The sequence below is a fragment of the Leptonychotes weddellii genome, chromosome 14, assembly GCF_054177405.1.
Source record: "Leptonychotes weddellii isolate Sample4059 chromosome 14, ASM5417740v2, whole genome shotgun sequence".
NCBI classification, from domain to species: Eukaryota; Metazoa; Chordata; class Mammalia; order Carnivora; family Phocidae; genus Leptonychotes; species Leptonychotes weddellii.
In genome coordinates this window covers 34,919,807-34,940,298 of record NC_138382.1, presented here as the reverse complement: position 1 = coordinate 34,940,298, position 20,492 = coordinate 34,919,807, and the positions used below count along the sequence as shown (strand labels likewise).

Below are 20,492 nucleotides of genomic sequence, written 5' to 3'. Positions count from 1 at the left end.
GCATCGGGCTCCCTGCTCTACGGGGAGCCTGCTTCTCCCTCTCCCACTCCCCCTGCTTGTGTTCCCTCTCTCGCTGTGTCTCTCTCTGTCAAATAAATAAATAAAATCTTAAAAAAAAAAAAAAAATGCAAAGACCATCCAATGGGGGGAAAACAGTCTTTTCAACAGGTGCTGGGACAACTGGCTATCCATATGCAAAAGAATGAAGTTGGGTCCTTAATTCACACCATTTACAAAACTTAATTCAAAATGGATCAAAGTCATAAATGCACTATTATCACTGTTTGTGAGGAAGGGAAAGGAACAGCTGGAGAAATAAAAGACATATAAAATCACAACTTTTAACTCCTAATGAGATAATAAATTCAGATAATCAATGTATACTAAAATTAAGTGAAACGTTGATGGAGAAGTGAACACTAGCAAGGCACCAATACATTATTACATTTACTTTCTAGATTACCTGTTGGCCCTAAGGTAAAAATACAGCTTTATAATGAAGGGATCAGACTGTCATTACCTTAATGCACTGACTAAAATTATCATTACTGAAAGTAGCACAATCAGACAATATGTGCTTTCATTTGAGATATGCTATGGAACAATCTATGAAATATTTGTGCCAAAAAAGTTGAATCTGAATATAATCAAGCTTTAGTTTATAATAATTAAAGAGTAAAAGTTAAAGTGACAAAACAAGGAAGCAATCAAGTGAATCCAGAATACAAGACCTTCTAAAGGACAACTAATAACCATGTTGGTTTAACAAGATGATGCCATTAAATAGAAGAATACAGAATGTTCTAGACTAAAGAGACATAATCCATTGATCAAAGTTACCACAAAAAGATCTCGATAAGACACTATGTGCTTTCTGATATGACGTGATAAGAATTATATAATTATACCTAAGAAGATTTTTGCCAAAACAGGAGATCTGAATAAGCCTTTAGGTCTAATGACAAGTTTATGGTAACTAGAGGATACAGAATATTATAATCAGGAAAATCCAAAATGTGAGAAACTCTACAGGATAAATGAACCAATTTATTTTATTTTATTTTTTAAGTTTCAAAGAGAGGGGCGCCTGGGTGGCTCAGTTGCTTGAGCATCTGACTCTTGATTTCAGCTTAGGTCATGATCTCAGGATCGTGGGGTCAAGTCCCCCATTGGGCTCTGCACTCCTTGCTCAGTGGGGAGCCTGCTTAAGATTCACTGTCTCCCTTTGCCCCTCCCCCCACTCAAATAAATAAATCTTTTAAAAAATAAATAAATAAAGTTGCAAAGAGAAAAAAGAGAAGGATAAGGAACCTATATATTCAGTGGGTAGACTTTGTTTGGGTCCTCATAGGAACAAACCAAATTTTTTTTTTGAGGGAGAGAGAAACAGCATGAGCAGAGATGGGGGGCCAAAGAGAGAGAGAGAGAGAATCTCAAGCAGGCTCCACACTCAGCACCCCAGAACAAACCAACTTTTTAAAGAAGTATGAGACTAGGGGCGCCTGGGTGGCTCAGTCGGTTAAGTGTCTGACTCTTGATTTCGGCTTCCTTGAGATTCTCTCTCTCTCCCTCTATCTCTGCCCCTCCACCCCTGCTCGTGCTCTCCCTCGCATGCTCTCCCTCAAAAAAAAAAAAAAAAAAAAAAGAAGTATGAGGCTATTGGAGAAATCTGAAAATTGACTGGATATTTGACTGTATTCAGGAATAATTATAGGACTCCTAACTATGACCCCATGGTTTTATTAAAAAGAGCCCATTATCTTTTAGAGATAGAGTCAATCCTCATTCAAGGACTCAGAATTTGTGAATTTGCTTATTCACTAAAATTCATTTATAAGCCTACAATTAATACCCATGGCATTTTTCAGTCATTTGCATCCCAACGTGGCAAAAAATTTGAGTCACCCAAACCACATGTTGCCAGCGGAGGTTAAACAAAGGGATGTTCTGTTTCAGTCTTCATACCACAGATAAGTTCTTCTCATGGTCTATTTAGTGCCATATTTTTCACAATTTTGCACTTTTTGTTGATGATTTCACTGTTAATGATCACAAGCACAGTGCTGAAGTGCTATCTAGTGTTCCTAAGTGCAAGAAAACTGTGATGTGCCTTTTGAAGTAGAGGGTGTATTAGACAACTTTTGTTCAGGCGTGAGTTATAGGGTATCATGAGTTCAACTGTAATGAATCAAAAATACATATTAAATAAGATGTCTTTAAAGAGAAGCATACATAAAACAATGTTATATGTTGACCAGCTGACAAAAAGTTGTGCCAAAAGCTCATAGGAACCTAAACCTTTACTTCCCCACAAGCAGTGGTCGTGTTGGGTAATTCAATGTTTGCAAAGACTTTATAGGACGTAACTGCTGTGAATAACAAGAACTGACTATAAACACTTATGTAATTGTGGATGATGTCTGGGATTTGCTTCAAAATAATCCATTACTGGTAGAGGGAGCAGAGAAGGAAGTAGAAGTTTACTGATAAAATAAAGTTGGTCATGTGTTGATAATTGTTTAAGGTGGGTGATGAGTAAACATGGGAGTTCATTAATATATTATCTCTGCCTTTGTATCTAATTGAAATATTCCATAATAAAAAGTAAAACAGGGGCGCCTGGGTGGCTCAGTCATTAAGCGGCTGCCTTTGGCTCAGGTCATGATCCCAGGGTCCTGGGATCGAGCCCCGCATCGGGCTCCCTGCTCAGCGGGAAGCCTGCTTCTCCCTCTCCCACTCCCCCTGCTTGTGTTCTGGCTCTCGCTGTGTCTCTCTCTATTAAATAAATAAAATCTTTTAAAAATAAATAAATAAAAAGTAAAACACATGCACACAAATATATGTACCAGCATACCTCGTTTTACTGTGCTTTGCTATATCATGCTTTGCAGATACCAAGTTTTTCACAAACAATCCTGTGTCAAGTAAGTCTACTGGTACCATTTTTCCAACAGCATCTGCTCACTTCATGTCTTGTAATTGTTTTAGGGCACCATGGACCACATGCATATATGACGGCAAACTTAACTGATAAACAGGTGTGCTCTGACTGGCCCCCTGACTGGCCATCCCCCATCTCTTTCCCTCTCCTCAGGCCTCCCTATTCCCTGAAACACAACAATATTGAAATTAGGCCAATTAATAACCCTACAGAGGCCGCTAGTGTCCAAGTGAAAGGAAGAGTTGCGCATCTCTCTTGAAATCAAAAGCCAGAAATAATTAAGCTTAGTTAAAAAGGCATGTCAAAAGCCAAGATAGGCCAAAAGCTAGGCCTCCTGCACCAAACAGTTAGCCAAGTTGTGAATGCAAAGGGGAAGTTCTTGAGGGAATTAAAGTTTCTACTCCAGTGAACACATAAATGATAAGAAAGCTAAACAACCTTGCTGCTGATATGGAGAAAGTTTTAGTGGTCTGGACAGAAGATCAAACCAGCTACAACCTTCCCTTAAGCCAAAGCCTAATCCAGAGCAAGGCCCTAACTCTCTTCAATTCTGTGAAGCTGAGAGAAGTGAAGAAGCTACCAAAGAAAAATCTGAAGCTGGCAGAGGTTGGTTCATGAAGTTGAAGGAAAGAAATCATCGCCATGACGTAAAAGTGCAAGGTGAAACAGCAGGTGCTAATGGACAAGCTACACCAAGTTATCCAGAAGATCTAGCTAAGAGAATGAATAAAGGTGGCTACACTAAAGGACAGATCTTCAATATAGATGAAACAGCCTTCTATTGGAAGAAGATGCAATCCAGGAGTTCCATAGCTAGAGAGAAGTCAATGCCTGGCTTCAAAACTTCAAAGGACAGGCTGACTCTATTGTTAGGGGTTAATGCATCTGGTGACTTTAAGTTGAAGCCAATGCTCATTTACCATTTTTGAAAACCGTAGGGCCATTAAGAATTACACTAAATCTACTTTGCCTATGCTCAACAAATGGAACAACAAAGTATGGATGACAGTACATCTCTTTACAACATGGTTTACCGAATATTTTAAGCCCACTATTGAGAACTACTGCTCAGAAAAAAAAATTTAAAAAAAGATTCCTTTCAAAATGTTACTGCTCACTGACGATCTACCTGGTCACCCAAGAGCTTGGATGGATAATGCTTTAATGCCTGCCAACACAACATCCATTTTGAAGCCCATGGATCAAGGAGTCATTTCAACTCTCAAGTCTTATAATTTAAGAAATAGACTTTGTAAGGCTATAGCTGCCATAGATCATGATTTTTCTGATGGATCTGGGCAAAGTCAATTGAAAAGCTTCTGGAAAGGATTCACCATTCTAGATGCCATTAAGAACAGTCATGATTCATGGAAAGAGGTCAGAATATCAACATTACCAAGAGTTTGGAGGAAGTTGATTCCAACCCTCATGGATGACTTTGAGGGATTCAAGACTTTGGTGGAAGAAGTAATTGCAGGTGTGGGGGAAACAGCAAGAGAACTAGAATTAGAAGCCGAGTCTGAAGATGTGATTGAACTGCTGCAATCTCATTATAAAGCTTTAACAGATTATGAGTTGCTTCTTATGGATGAACAAAGAAAGTGGTTTCTTGAGAGGTTTCCTGGTGAAGATGCCATAAGATTGCTGAAATGACAACAAAGGATTTGGAAACTTTCAGTTTGAAAGAATTAACTCCAATTTTGAAAGAAATTCTACTGCGGGTAAAATGATATCAAACAGCATCACATACTATAGAGAAATCTTTCAGTAAAGGAAGAGTCAATTGATGCAGCAAACTTCATTTTTCTCTTACTTTAAGAAATAGCCAAAGCCACCATAACCTTCAGCAACTACCATCCTGATCAGTCAGCAGCCATCAACAACAAAGCAAGACCCTCCAGCAGTAAAAAGATTACAACTCACTGAAAGCTCAGATGATGATTAGCATTTTTTTAGCAATAAAATTTTTCTTTGGGGGGGGAACCGACATAGTATTTTTTAATTAAGGTATGTACATTGTTTTTTAGACATAATGCTACTGCACACTAATAGACTACAGTACAGTGTAAACATAATTTTTATAGGCACTGGAAAACCAAAATTCTGGGGCACCTGGGTGGCTCAGTCGGTTAAGTGTTTGCCTTTGGCTCAGGTCATAATCCCAGGGTCCTGGGATCAAGGACTGACTCAGTGGGTAGTCTGCTTCTCCCTCTCCCTCTGCCCCTCCCCCTGCCACTTGTGATCTCTCGCTCTCTCAAATAAATAAAAAAAAAATCTTAAAAAAAAAGAAAACCAAAAATCTCATTTGAGTTGCTTTATTGCAATATTTATTTTATTTTGGTCTGGAACCAAACCTACGACATCTCCAAGGTATGTCTATATACAGACACCCAACCAAAAAACTTAGCAGAAATTATAACACAGTGCCAAAAAGTGGGAAAAAAAAACAGATAAGCATTTTTCCAAAAGGGTACTAATGGCACTTGGAGCAGTATAGTTCTTTAATTAAGCAAGATTAACCTACTCATTTCAGTATGTTCAGCCACCCCAGCCTGCACCATGATAGTAGCTCACTGCTTGACACTAACGATGCAAGCAAAGCTTTATCCACAAGGCCATTCATCACAGCATCATTATACAATTTTTTAAATGAAATAATCTTAATGTATAAAAACAAACTACTGATTAAATGTAAATATAATGTATCAAAATAATAGAATACACTGTAACCACTAAAAATGATACTGTACTTCCTCTGAAGATGATTAACTTGATGAAGATGATACTGACATCCATAAATTACATTGCCTTGAATAAATCCCTGTCAGCATGGAAAATAAGAAAGGAGCCAAAATGGACCATAAATATGAGAAATATCTTAAAGACAGAAAGATGTGCTCACAAACCCAGAGGAGAAAAATCATAATTCAAAACCCAAACGGTGCCTACAGTGGAAGAGGAAGTTGCTTTTTCTCAAAAAGTCCCAGAGAAAGGCTTTAAGTACCAATTGGTAAACACAGAGAACAGAAGGCAAAAGGAATCAAGAAAACTAATAAAGGAACCACTTACCAAAAAGCTGAGTTTCTCACTCACCTGCAGCATTTGCCTACAGCAAATGGCCAAAGACTCCTTTCCTCATTCAAAAGGAAGTCTTAAATCTTCAGTTTGAAAGGGCCCACCAAAAGCTAAGAAGGCTGGATTTTTTAAAACCTAAATTAATCAATGATACTAAAATGTTACAATATTACACATAAAGAGAAAATCCAAAAGTTTAAGCAAGCTACCTACAAAGAAATAAGAATCATACTTGCACTGGGATCACACAAGTACTTGGCAGCACCTCTGTATGCTAAAAGAAGACACTAGACCTATACTTTCAAAAATCTGAAGAAAATTACGTTGACATAAAATTTCATATTGGAAGCCTGGGTGGCTCAGTTGGTTGCGCATCTGCCTTCGGCTCAGGTCATGATCCCAGGGTCCTGGGATTGAGTCCTGTGTCAGGCTCCCTGCTGAGGAGGAAGCCTGCTTCTCCCTCTCCCTCTGCCTGCTGCTTCCCCTGCTCATGCTCTCTCTCTCTCAGATAAACAAATAAAATCTTAAAAGAAAAATCTTTAAAAATTAAATAAAATAAAATTTTATATTCAGCTAAATTATCAGTCAAGCATAAGGACAAATGAAAGACATTTTCAGGCACGTAAGGAGTCAGAAATTGGAATCCTTGCGCATCCTTTCTGAGAAATAATTTTGAAAATATAACCCAACAAAAAGAAAAAGAAAGATGTGGGAACCCAGCAACTATGGAACTAGTCTAAGAGTACAATGAAAAGAAATTCTAGGGTAACTACAAATAGGTTTAGAAAGCAATTGGGCCAAATTCATACCAGAAGCCAACAGGGCTCAAGGAAGAATGTCTTCAGTCACTATACAAACACAGACATTCTTATAAGAAAAAGCAGAAAAGAAGGGCAATTAGAAATTCCAAAGGGAAATAATGTTGTCCAGGAAGACCAAGGTATAGATATTAAACAGATTTAAATGTAGCATTATTTGGGTAACTAACTAATGGACTACACAGAAAGACAGTGTATTTGACTTTGATATTGAGAATATTCTTTTTTGAAAGACAAAGATTGAATGGTATACCATTCTTCCCTTTTAACAGGTTGAAACATACTAAACAGTTCTCTAGGAAATAATGTTCACATAATTATAAAACTATAAATGCCACTTAAACAGGTTTCCAATTTCAAAAGTCAGTTCAAATTCCAAAGTCTCTCATAGTATGACATATGGACAACATCAGAATTATCTGGAAAGCTTATTTTAAAAAGACTTCTGGGGCGCCTGGGTGGCTCAGTCGTTAAGCGTCTGCCTTCGGCTCAGGTCATGATCCCAGGGTCCTGGGATCGAGTCCCACATCGGGCTCCCTGCTCTGCGGGAAGCCTGCTTCTCCCTCTCCCACTCCCCCGGCTTGTGTTCCTGCTCTCGCTATGTCTCTCTCTGTCAAATAAATAAATGAAATCTTTAAAAAAATAAAATAAAATAAATAAATAAAAAAAAAAAAAAGACTTCTGGACCGCATCCCTAGAGATTCAGTTGATCAGGGGAAAGTCCCAGAGATCTGCCTTTTAACAAATTCGCCAGGGATATCTTTTGCACACTAAAATTTTGAGAATCATAGCTGTAAAGCAATAATCTCCCAAATTTTCCATTACATACCTTACTAGCAGAAGGCTTTTGAGTATCCATCCCCAAATACATGTGTACTTATTTACAAATTATATATATTTACTTTTATATGTATATTATGTATACTGAAAAATAGAAATCTCAAAGGATAAGACAATTGACCCAATAATATTTTAATATTTGTTTGTCTTGACCAAAAAGAAAGTGAAAATTAAAGATAGTTTTAGTGAGTTTTAAAAAAATACCAAATTAGTCAAAACCACAAGGAGATACCACCTCACACCATTCAGAATGGCTAAAATTAACAAGTCAGGAAATGACAGATGTTGGCGAGGATGCAGAGAAAGGGGAACCCTCTTACAGTGTGGGTGGGAATGCAAGCTGGTGCAGCCACTCTGGAAAAAGTATGGAGGTTCCTCAAAAAGTTGAAAATAGAGCTACCCTATGACCCAGCAATTATAGTATTAGATATTTGCCCCAAAGATACAAATGTAATGATCCTAAGGGGCACCTGCATCCCAATGTTTATAGCAGCAATGTCCACAATAGCCAAACTACAGAAAGAGCCCAGATGTCCATCGACAGATGAACAGATAAAGAAGATGTGGTATATATAAATAAAATACTACTCAGCCCTCAAAAAGAATGAAATCTTGCCATTTACAACGACATGGATGGAACTAGAAGGTTATTATGCTAAGCAAAATAAGTCAATGAGAGAAAGGCAATTATCATATGATCTCACTCATATGTATAATTTAAGAAACAAAACAGGGGATCATAGGGGAAGAGAGGAAAAAATAAAACAAGATGAAACCAGACAGGGAGACAAACCATAAGAGACTCTTAATCATAGGAAATAAACTGAGGGCTGCTAGAGGGGAGAGGGGTGTAGGGATGGGGTAACTGGACATTAAGGAGGGCATGTGATGTAATGAGCACTGGGTATTTTATAAGACTGATGAAGCACTGACCTCTACCTCTGAAACCAACAATACATTATATGTTAATTGACTTTAAATTTAAAAAAATAAATAAAAATACCAAATTAGAAAATTGGAAAATATATACAAATAAAATGAGGAGAATAACGAAAGAATCACAGAAATGACTACTGAGGGCACCTGGGTGGCTCAGTCGTTAGGCGTCTGCCTTCGGCTCAGGTCATGATCCCAGGGTCCTGGGATCAAGCCCTGCATTGGGCTCCCTGCTCAGTGGGAAGCCTGTTTCTCCCTCTCCCTCTACCCCTCCCCCCTGCTTGTGTTCCCTCTCTCGCTGTGTCTCTCTCTGTCAAATAAATAAATAAAATCTTAAAAAAAAAAAAGAAATGACTACTGAAATCCCAAGAATATATCTTCTAGAAGGCTTATTCAGCTAGAAAATAGAATGGGATTGAGAGTGATCACATTTCATCTCAAGGATGACTAAGTAACAAGGGTACTGCAACAAAAGGCTAATTCTGATTATCAAAAGGAAAAAACTGATTGATGAGCTGGACATATAAGCAACATGAAGAGAAAGTGATTACACTATTTTAAGAGTTCACAATAACCAAGGATGGTAAAACTATACATAGGTATGTATCACAGATTTTAAAAAGTTAATTCCAGAGAACACTGGAATGATCTTAGGGCTAGACACACCAAAGGTAAATAAAGTTCAAGTTATCAAAAAATGATATTCAGATTATATAATCATGATTCCAATAAAGAAAAAGAAAAAGGCATCCATATGCTTAGCTTTTCACTTAGGCAAAGTACTGAAATCCATTTACCCGGAAACCAAGTGTTTTAATTGCTATGCTAAGCATCATGGAACTACTGTATACCAAATGTTTGGTAAAGAGTACCCAGCATCACTCCACTGTTTCTAATGACCAAGAAGAGGGCCAATAATCTAACAGTTAAATGAATGGGCATCCCCTACAGTGTAATACAGACTGCTAAGTGAAATCCCTCAGTCTATTCCAGAACACTTACTCTATTCTGGCAAGGTCATCTCAGGCTTTGAAGTACACACTGCAGCTACATCAGGGGAAAAGTGAGCCATGTCTAGAAAGGATCATGTCTAGAAAGTTGTCAACAGAGGAAGTTTCAGAGTAAAAAGCCAAATAACAGCTACTTCTCCAATTTTTAAAGTTGAGCTGGAATAGCCCAACACAAACATATACACAGACACACAGAGACAACACACAGAGACGCACACAGTGTACGAGTCATAGTTTTATCTCTAACCTGCCAACTTCCCAAATATGTCAGAATACGAGCAGGAGATATGGCCTATTTGTATCTGGTGAATTGGCCCCCCCTGAAATAAGTCCAATAATTATAACATCATGCTCCCTATTCATTTGGAAATCAAATCTCTTTGGGACTTAATGCCAAGTTTTAATTTTAATAATAAGGCAAAACAAATTCAACAAACCCAATCCTCATGGAAAAATAACTTGGGAGCTCACCTTTCCACAATCACACTGACTGCTTGTGCGAGATCTGGGTTTGTCACCTGGAGACGTTTCCACAGAGACCATACAAATTCTTTATCAGCCTTAAAGAAACAGAAGACATTTTTAATGCACTGCTTTGTAGCTAAATCAGAGAAGACACTACATTAAATTAAAAATATGAAAAAACAATTACTTGATCTCTAGTTCTGTAACTCTAAAATAGAGTCTTGCAAAGTGTAACAAGAAAGCTTTATTTTAAAAAGTTCTTACACTGCTACTCCACATTCACTTTTACTATTTCTACCACCCACACTTTAGGGTTGTAACTAAATGTTGGAATGCTGAATATCATGGTTAAATTTGGCTCTAAAAGAGAATTGTTCTCTATTTATTGCTCCAGTTTTCAACTCCCCTTTTCAGCAAAATTCCTTGGAAGAGTTGCCTATAATGGTCTCCACTTCCTCACTTCCATTCACTCTATTACATCCTCCAGTCAGATGTCCCTCCCCACTATGATGCTAAATTCCTTTTTCAAGGTCCTCTATGTAGCCAAATCCCATAGACAATGGGCAGTTTTAGTCTTTTTTTTTTTTTAACATATAATGTATTATTTGTTTCAGGGGTACAGGTCTGTGATTCATCAGTCTTACACAATTCATAGCACTCACCATAGTACCTACCCTCCCCAATGTCCATCACCCAGCCATCCCATCCCCCTACCCCCCTCCATTCCAGCAACCCTCAGTTTCTTTCCTGAGATTAAGAGTCTCTTATGGTTTGTATCCCTCTCTGGTTTCATCTTGTTTCATTTTTCTGGGTAGTTTTAGTCTTAAGTCAGTTATTATGACAACTGTGGTTGAGAGTTAGGAGTCACTTTGGGGGAAGTTTTTAAAAATAGTGATGATCTAGAGATTCTGATTTAATTGGTTTCAGGTAAGGTTCAAGCACCAGTATTTTTTTAAAGTTCCTCAGGTGATTCTGTGCACTCAAGGTTGAGAACCATTGCTCTAGGGGACTCATTCAGTCCCACAGTTTTATGTGTCAACTGTACACTGAGGACTTCCAACATTTCCATCCTAAGCGGTTTTCTCCACCCCTAGGTGCAAACTCCAATCTCCAACTGCCTACTCAATAATTCCACTTGAATACCTAACAGATATCTCAAATTTAACTTATCCAAAAAAATTCTTGATTTCCTACTCTTTCACAAACCTACTCCTCTCTGCAGCTCAGAAAATGACACCACCATCTAGTCATCTGTTCAAAGGCCTAACACCTACAAGTCAATTCTGTTGTTTTCCTCATACTTCATATCCAATCAGTAAATCCTATTGTTTTTACCTACAACATATATCCCATTCTAACCACTTCTCACCACCTCCACCACCATCTTCCTAGTTCAAACCAACCTCATCTCTTGCCTAGCCATCCATGATGATCCCCTGGCCTCCTTATAGCTCAAAATCCTCCAATGGATTCCCATCAGATTAGGAAAATAATCCAAATTCTGTAACAAGGCTACAAGACCCCACATTATCTGACCCCATACACACCTCTCCAACCTCATCTATCACTCTCTCCATTCATTATACACACTGGTTTTCTTGTTCTGCTTGTACCAGGGCCTTTGCACATGTACCATCCACCAGATTTTCATGTAGATTATTTCCTCACTTCATTCAGGTCTTTGCTTAAATGTCACCTCAAGAGATCTTCCCTACTATATAGTCACCCAAACTCATAAGTCTCTGATAACCCTTTACCCTGTTTAATTTGTTTTTTCACAGCACATTTCATAATATTATATTTGGTTGGTTGCTTTTACTTGTGTGACAGATATTTCTATTTGTGTCTGTGTCCATCATCCATTCTCTCCTATTAGTAATAGAAACCATTTGGCTCTTTGCTGTCCAATTAAAAGCCTGGCCCCTCTTACCTATGGATGTGACTAAGTTCTGCCAATGAAATATAAAAGTTATTGCTGGAAATCTTAAAATTAGACTTACGTCTACCAAATGTGTTACAAATATTTTTTCCTAGTATATTGTTGCTTATTTAACTTTATGATGGAGTGTTTTTGAAAAAGGGTAATTATTAATTTCATATATTCATATTTATCCATCTTTTCCATTATGGCTTATGGATTTTATGTATCAATTTTTCTAACTGGTCTTCTCTACTCAGAGATTAGAAATATATCTACCTATACTTCTAAAACTTTTGTTTTCATTTTTTAATGCTCAAATCTTTGATCTACTTTGTTTGATTGATTACTTATTTGTTTTCAAAAGACTTTTGACAGCCTGAGTACTAGAGAGTACTACTTACCTAAACATTCCTATATATCATGCTTTACTTTATCCCTTTAGAAACAAGAATTTAGAATTTGGGTATTAAAATGATTCAAGTTAAAAACAAGAAATGTCAGTTTATAAATCATGTCATAACCTGCCTGGAAGGTAGTGAAGGTAAGAAAGAATAAGCCATGCAACATAATGTGCTATGTAATCTCTCTATTTTTAAAAGGCATGTTGAGGAAATCACAAAATCCCTTGAAACCAATATTATCAGGGAGCCTGATGCGGGGCTCGATCCCTGGGATCATGACTTGAGCCAAAGGCAGACGCTTAATGACTGAGCCACCCAGGCGCCCCTAAATATGACTTAATAACAAAGGACTGAGCTCTAGCACAGTGAAAGAGATATAGCAAGAAATCCAAAAAAATCTGATGAAAAAAATCTTTACATCACAGCGTTTATTAGACTCAGCCTACAAAAGAGTTGACTAAATGCTTGGAGATCTGAGTCTAAATTATCTTAGTAATGGATTGGCCTTGACTTTCACGTATCAGCTGGTATAGAAATAAGTATCAACTTTGCAGACACAGACAACCAAAATTATCTTTTTCACTGGGTACACACTTTCCCAGCACCGAGTTTAGTGTCTGGCAACATAACAGACCCTCAATTTACCTCTACTGGAGGAATGAATTCAACAAACATATGAAAACTATTTCCTGCATTTAATAAATAATTTGCCTATCAGAACCCAGGGAAAACAATGGGATGAGTTTAATTACAAAGTATGGCACAAAGTAGCCTCTCAATAAATTATTATTATGAAAAATAATTGCACAAAAAGATTCACATAACCAAAATACAACTACTAACACTGGTGAGAATTCTAATTGTACAGTAGGTTTTCAAAATTTTTTTTCTTTATGAATGACCGGAGAAGTTTTCAACACACCTAAATATCTAACAAAAAATATAACTAGTCATATAATCTTAATTCCAACATCACATGCTTCATTAAACTTAGTTTCATCACTAAAGTTGGAGTAATAAACATATATTTCATTTTTTTTTAATTTTATTTTTAAGTAAACTCTACATCCAATGCGGGGCTTGAACACGACCTGGAGATAAGAGTCGCATGCTCTACCGACTGATCCAGCCAGGTATCAACATATATTTCATTTAAATGCCCTAAATAATTTTTAACCCAAAATTGGCTTATAGGTTTAGTGAATATTTTTGGCTGCTACTGAAAAAGGAAATAGCTTTGAGATATATATACGTACGTCACACACAAATATAAATGTGTATGTATATATGTGTGTATATATATTACACGTATATAGCATTACTTCTTCTCTTTTGGTATTCTACAGGTGGTGATAAACGTGCACATACACACACACTTGCAATATCCTGAACTGCAAATAGAACACATTCTTGAAACTCATAATCAAAATTAGTAAGAGTACGGTGAAGTTGGGTTCTAAATCAATGAATAAGACATAAATGTCACAAACTTAAAATTGTCCTTTGAAGCACCCTTGAAATTTCATTAGGAAAAGCTACATTAGGAAGCCAATGTCTTATCCTCAGTAGGTCCAATACATACAGCTTTTCTCCCCACATTGAAGTTAATCATGTTTTCTTCAGCTAAGCATTATGTGCATGTTGCTTGCTAGTAGGGAGCCATATGAAAAAAAAAAAACCTTTAATATTACAATCACATAGAGTTGGATGAGAAACACTTGGAATTGAGATTGTTTTCTTTTTATGCTTATTCTGAGTAATTCCAATGGGGTGGAATAGTACATGGACCCACTCAAACTTTCTTTTCTCCACCAAGTACATATAAATAAATTTCTGTAAGCTAAATGTGGGGGGAAAAAAACCAACTAATCTGTATGAAGCTACTATTTATGACCAGAGACTAATTAGCAAGATTCTTTTTCCCCAAACTGTACGTTTGACGCATTTCTATGTCAAATTAATTTAGTAGATCTGAGCAGTATTTTCTCAAAAAGTAGAATTTAAAAGAAAAATCAGAGTCCACGACGAACAGTTAGGGTAAACATTCTTTCTGAAATTCTAGGTATGTGTATGTGTGTATACTTACTACATTAACATGAAAAATGAATTTATTTTAGGTTGTAATTTTTGAAAGGTTTGAAAAACAGGGCTAATACTATGTTTTTGGGTAATGTGATTTCTAGCTGAGTAAGGAGAAGAACAAATAAAAAAGGTCTAAAAGTGAACTTTTAATTATGCAAATGTTTTTTTAATAAAACAATTGGGAGTTCAATTATTATTTCTCCCAAGTTTCCCCAAGAGCAGGAGTGTGGTTTGACCACAGTTTTGAATGGGATACTGCCAATCTCATCTCACATTACTGGAATGCCTATGATCATCAAACAGTGTCAATATTACAAAAATCTCAAGAACCACCTCTAGCCTAATTATGACCATCTCTATTCTTACATCTGCCTAGAGCACTTTAATCATCTTCCTAGTCCATATATTTCCAAGGTCACAAGGGCCGACACCGTATTTGAAACTACATTTTTAAAGAATAGGGAATGGATTTGGGGGATGGGGTCAGTGGGCTGTTTCCAACAGAGTGATTTCCCTAATCAAGTCAGTTATAAAAAGTATCTCAGCTCCTTAGCCAGCTATAACTATGGGATATATAAAGAAAGGGAAAGAGGAAAGTATAGAAGGTATGGGTAAATAGCATCTGAGATTAGGATTTGTCAAAGTAACAAAAGCCTTTATCAGGGGTTAACAACTTTATCCAAGGGTGAGGTGTGTAGATGACAAAATGCTTTAGTTCACTGGTATCTCTTATTGGTCCTTTGCTCCTTATTCAGTGAAGATCAGAAAATGGGAAAATGAAAAAGAAGCAGTCACATATTATTTCCCCTACCTGTTTAAGCAAATGCATATTCAATTTGAACAAAACTGTCCTGTTTTTACAGCTTTGACTCAATCAGCAAGGACCTACTAAAGGGGCAAAAGAACCCAATAGAACAAACTATGAAAGAGAATCAATTTCATGAATTTTTACTAATCTAAACTGATGATACTGTTCATAAAGTTACCTTGGTTGTTAGCAGTTCCTAATTGGTTCTATCTTGAAGACAGAGTGATTAAAAGATTTATTGTTGAGTGAATCCCCGACATTTATATCGCCCAACCCTGTCTAAAGGTTCTGGTAAAATCAGAGAAGAGATGGTGGTAAGGATGCAAAACTAAAATGAAATCAAATCTCTTTGAACATGAGTGCAGCCAAGCCATCTTTAATAACTACAAATAACGGGCAAGTAAATTAACATAATTGATTTACTAAATGCTTTTCACTGGCAAGAAGACATGAAAATGAAATTTCTCTCTCAAGGACTATAGAATTAGGATAGCTGGTTAATAAACATTAAGCATCATCTACTATGTGTGAAAGTTCCCGGCCTAAGACTCCCTAAAAATTATTGATCTGTGTTTACCACTTAAGTTTAACTTAGGTTGACTTATGAACAAGTGTGGATTTGAAAATTAAAAACAGGCTCCTTCATCTATAGATTTTATTTTAATAGACGTGTTTCAACTTTCCTGTTCAGCGTATCAACTCGTGGACTGCACTCAACTCCTCTCCAAGTACCACTTAACAGTCACGACCGGGAACTTCGGCTTGGGGGTGGGGGCGGTGCGACTGCACGTTTTGGTGGTATCCAAGTGAAGAAAACCAAAACCAGGGCGCCGAGGCGAACCCTGCCCGGCCTGTCCGGAGAGGGGCGGGAGCGCCAGGTCGGGGAGCCGGGCGCTGCCGCGTCCCCCCAGCACCAAGCAGCGGGCCGGGCTGGGTGTGGAAGCCAGGAGGGAGCGCCGCGAGGCGGAGATGGGTGGGTCCCGAACCCGCGCAGCGACGCAGCCTAAGGCAGAGGGAGAGGGGCGCGCTTCCCCACCGGCCCGGCCCCGGCCCCGCTGAGTAGGGGAAAGGCCGGCGGCCACCTCGATACCTGACACAGGGCCAGCTCCTCCTTTAGGCTGCTCAGCTCTTCCTCCAGCAGCTGCGTCCGGGTCACCATCGCCTCCTCTACCGAGATGCCCTCTAGCCGCTTGGACCCCTTGGGCGAGCTGAGGAGGGGAGCCTGAGCCGGAGCTGCCACCCCTGGCCCTCGCCGGCCCCCTGACCCTTCTTCGCCCCGCCAGCATATATCGTTTTTGTCCACGACGCCCTCCCGCACTGCGCTCGCAAGACCCGAGGCCTCGCTGCGTACTGCGTGTACCACAGTTCCCCGCCCAACACGTGGGGACCAAGGGCCCAACTGTCGCGCTGGGGGCGGAGGGAGCGCTGAGGGCGGCGAGCGCGCCGCCATGGCCGCGGCTGCTAACGGGTCAAGTTCCCTGTTGGAAACTCCACCTCCCCTTCCCCATCCTGGCGAGCCCGGAGCTCCGAGCCACGCATGCGCGAGCCTTTTCCCGCCTTGGCGTGCGGGGTCTCGCGCTCGCGGATCCTGGCCTGCTTTCCGCGGGACGCGCGCCCAGCGCCGGCGCGGGAGTGCGCACGCGCCGTGGTCCAAGGGGCTCGGCCTGTCCCCGGCGCGCGCCACCCAGACAGGCGCTGTCCGAGTCTTCGGTTCCCAACGCCACGCCTGCCCGCCCACCTAAAACCCTACCCGCCACTTAGCGCCTAGCTTACCTCCCACCTCCTACAGTCTTCCTTGACAAGCCCCTTGCCCCAAATGATCCTTAACTGTGAATTCCTCCGCCTTCAAGGCCGCTGCCAACTCGTTTGTCACGTTTCATTGACCGCCCTGGAGTGTTAGTTACACGGCTAATCTCTTCAGCGCTGTTGTAAGCTCCTTGAGGATCAGGGAATAAGTTTTACACTTAAGTGTTTTCTTCACACCCTTTAGCAAAACTGCTTTAGGTACAGCTGACATCCAGCAAGCTGACTGATGTCAGGGAGATGTGGAAAGCCTTGTGTTGAGCTGGGACTATCAGGCGGATTTCCCATTTGAATTATGATCCTTTGCACACCCTTTGTCTTTTGTTTTGCAAGAGTCATGATTTCCTTTGAGTTTTTATGGCCGCTTCTTTATGCAGTTGGCTGAATATCACAGCGAGTGTGACCCACACGGCCCCACAGTTTGGGTCTTTGGACCAATTTGAAATCAGTAATTCTGAGCTTAAATAAACAAGATCAGCTTTCTTTCTGCCGGCTCATCCTCTTTCTCCCTCCCTCTCTCCCTCTTGGTCTCCCTTTTTCCTTCCTTCCTTCCTTCCTTCCTTCCTTCCTTCCTTCCTTCCTTCTTTATAAACTTCAAATAGGCAATAACCATCTTTTTCTTGGCCATTTATAACAGGTCCTACTCGTGATTTTAGTAAAGGGATCCACACTGAGCTAGCACTAGAGTTCTACCAAAAGCTAGATTGCTTTCTTCTGCAGAAAGGGTTCCAGAACACAGAGAGATGAGGTGGGGGAAAGGAGAACTGTGGAAGTAGGGAGGTGACTACTTTAACTGATGACCTCTTCATTTAATCAAAATTACTGCTTTGTGCCAGAATTTAGTTAGCACATCAAAAGACACCCTCCCAATTAGAATCCTGCTAAGGCAGGATGAGTGGGCTTCCTTCCCACCAAAGGTAAACACCTCACAAAATTTATAAAAGGATTATGTTAGAAAAAGTACACAAAAGCCTGTCTTAGAAGTAACTCCCATACTGAACATTTATTATATGCTGGGTCCAGGACTAAATACTATTCATATATGTACTTACTCAATTCTTACATCATGGTAAAATAGATATTATTCCCACTTTACTCGTGAGAAAACTGAGACTTGAGAGATTACTGTACCCTGCCCAATGTCCCACATCTGGTATTAGAAAAGAAGAATATGGATCCACTTAACTCTAAAACCTTCTCTGATCCCTACCCTTACTCTGTACCTGTCACTTGAAATACAGCATTATGTCTGAGCTTCTGAGATTTCACTGGGTTTAAGATTGGGAATTCTAATCACATATTCAAAAGGTGTCACAAAATCAATATGAATGCACATTCTTAATGGTTATTTGTTGTTCACTCAAAAAGGTATCATTTATCCAATTATAGAAAGATTCTTTTGAAAAACAGTGAAATCTCTTCTATTACATACAAGAATAAATATACATACTTGACTCAAAAGAATATCCTGAATCTATGACTAGGTAGACAATTTTTTTTCTTTTTTTCTTTTTGTGGTAAAGTACACATAACATAAAATGCACCCTTATAACCATTTAAAGGGGCTACAAATAAAATATCTTTAAGTATATTCACAGTGTTTGGCAACCATCACCACTATCTAGTTCCAGAATATTTTCACCCCCGCCAAACCAAAACCCCATATCCATTATTCACTCCCCATTTCCACTACCCATCTCACCCCTTAGCCTCCAGGTAACCACCAACCTGCGTTCTGTCTCTGTGGATTTGCCTCTTCTGAATATTTCATACAAATGGAACCGTAACATGTGACCTTTTACATCTGGCTTCTTTCACTTAGCATTGTTCTCAAGTTTCATCCATTTTCTAGCATGTATTTACTTCATTTTCTTTTAGCCAAATAATAATCCTTTATACGGGTATACCACAATGTGTTTCTCCATTCATCCTCTGATGGATATTTGGGTTGTTTCCACCTTTTGCCTATTGTGACAGGAGCTGCTATGAACATTCACATATGGGTTATTGTCTAAACACCTATTCTCAATTATATTTTATATATATATACCTAGGAATGGAATCGCTGGGTCATATGGTAAGTCTATGTTTAACTTACTGAGGAACTACCAAACTGTTTTCCACAGCGGCTGCACCATTTACATTTCCACCAACAATGTATGAGAGTTTCAATTTTTCCACATCCTCACCAACACTTGTTATGCTCCCTTTTTTATGGCCATACTAGTGGGTCTGAAGTGGTATCTCAATATGACTTTGATTTACATTTCCCGAATGACTAAGGACATTGATCACCTTTTTATGTGCTTTTTGGACATTTATCTTTTTTAAAGAAATGTCAATTCAAGTCTTTTGTCCATTTTTTAATTGCATTTTTTATTTATTGTTGAGTTATAAAAGTTCTTTACTGGCAGACAATTTTTAAGCATAAAAAATTGTACATTTTCAGAAGGTACATAGGGATTTCTTTCTTGTATTATTTGTAAAATGACACAAACGTGAAATACTGAATATTAAATCTGTAACTCAGAAAGATAAGTTAGCGGCACCTGGGTGGCTCAGTTGGTTGGGCGTCTGCCTTCAGCTCAGGTCGTGGTCCTGGACTCCTGGGATCAAGCCCAGTGTTGGGCTCCCTGCTCGGCGGGGAGTCTGTTTCTCCCTCTCCCTCTGCTCCTCCCTCTCTCTCGCTCACTTTCTCCCTCAAATAAATAAATAAAATCTTAAAAAAAAAAAAAAAAAGAAACCATCAGGACAGTTTTTAAAAAAAAAGTTAAAGATCTATAATACTAACTGAATAAAAATGTCCAAAACAAACTACAAAGTCTCTCCTGTGCAATTCTTTGTGCAAATGTTTAAAAGTGATGATGTCTGTTCTCCAGAAATTAATAATAAAGCCTGCCAGGATGAAATATATTAGAATATAGAAACACATAATTCTCTCCATATCATCATTGTACAGTTGAAATATTGTGGAAAATGAGGTAAATGTGCAAATTAGTATGGTATTTAAATGCATCTCTCATTTGAATTTTAAATACTTATTTCTAACTTCTATTTAAGAAGAGAAATGTATTAGCAGTTTCTCAGCCTTGATGGTTCTTTGTTTCCAGAAAGAATGCCAAATTTTAAGACATTTATTTCTCCTTTACAGATTTGGTATAATCTTTATTCAGTCAGCAGGATTTAATTATTAAATTTTAAACCACTATTAGGTACTGATAAGACCTTAAATATCATCGATTTTTTCATATCATTTTGAAATTTATTTCAATTTTTAGGGTTTTACTAAGTGAGTCAAATCAAGAATGGCCTACTGCCCACCTCTTCAACGTTAAAATAGAAACCCACATGCTGAAAGTGCCAATGTGACACTTGAGTCAGCAGCAGACATA

General features: G+C 38.7%; 1 protein-coding gene and 1 long non-coding RNA gene across 2 annotated transcripts in view; both read right to left on the bottom strand.

Annotated features, from left to right (window-relative positions):
- The window catches only part of LOC145717192 (centlein-like), a 56,687-nt gene extending 39,862 nt beyond the window's left edge, over window positions 1-16,825 (bottom strand). The window contains exons 1-2 of the mRNA XM_081804132.1: window positions 16,388-16,825; window positions 10,092-10,180 (exon numbers count right to left, since the gene is read on the bottom strand). Coding sequence (XP_081660258.1) covers window positions 10,092-10,180; window positions 16,388-16,747 — 449 coding nt within the window. The 5' untranslated portion in view covers window positions 16,748-16,825. The remainder of the gene's footprint in view (window positions 1-10,091; window positions 10,181-16,387) is intronic.
- Window positions 16,826-19,183: 2,358 nt separating this feature from the next.
- Window positions 19,184-20,492, bottom strand: part of LOC115939409 (uncharacterized) — a 199,233-nt gene continuing 197,924 nt past the window's right edge. Inside the window, exon 6 of the long non-coding RNA XR_014140264.1 lies at window positions 19,184-19,819. This is a non-coding gene — a long non-coding RNA (uncharacterized LOC115939409). The remainder of the gene's footprint in view (window positions 19,820-20,492) is intronic.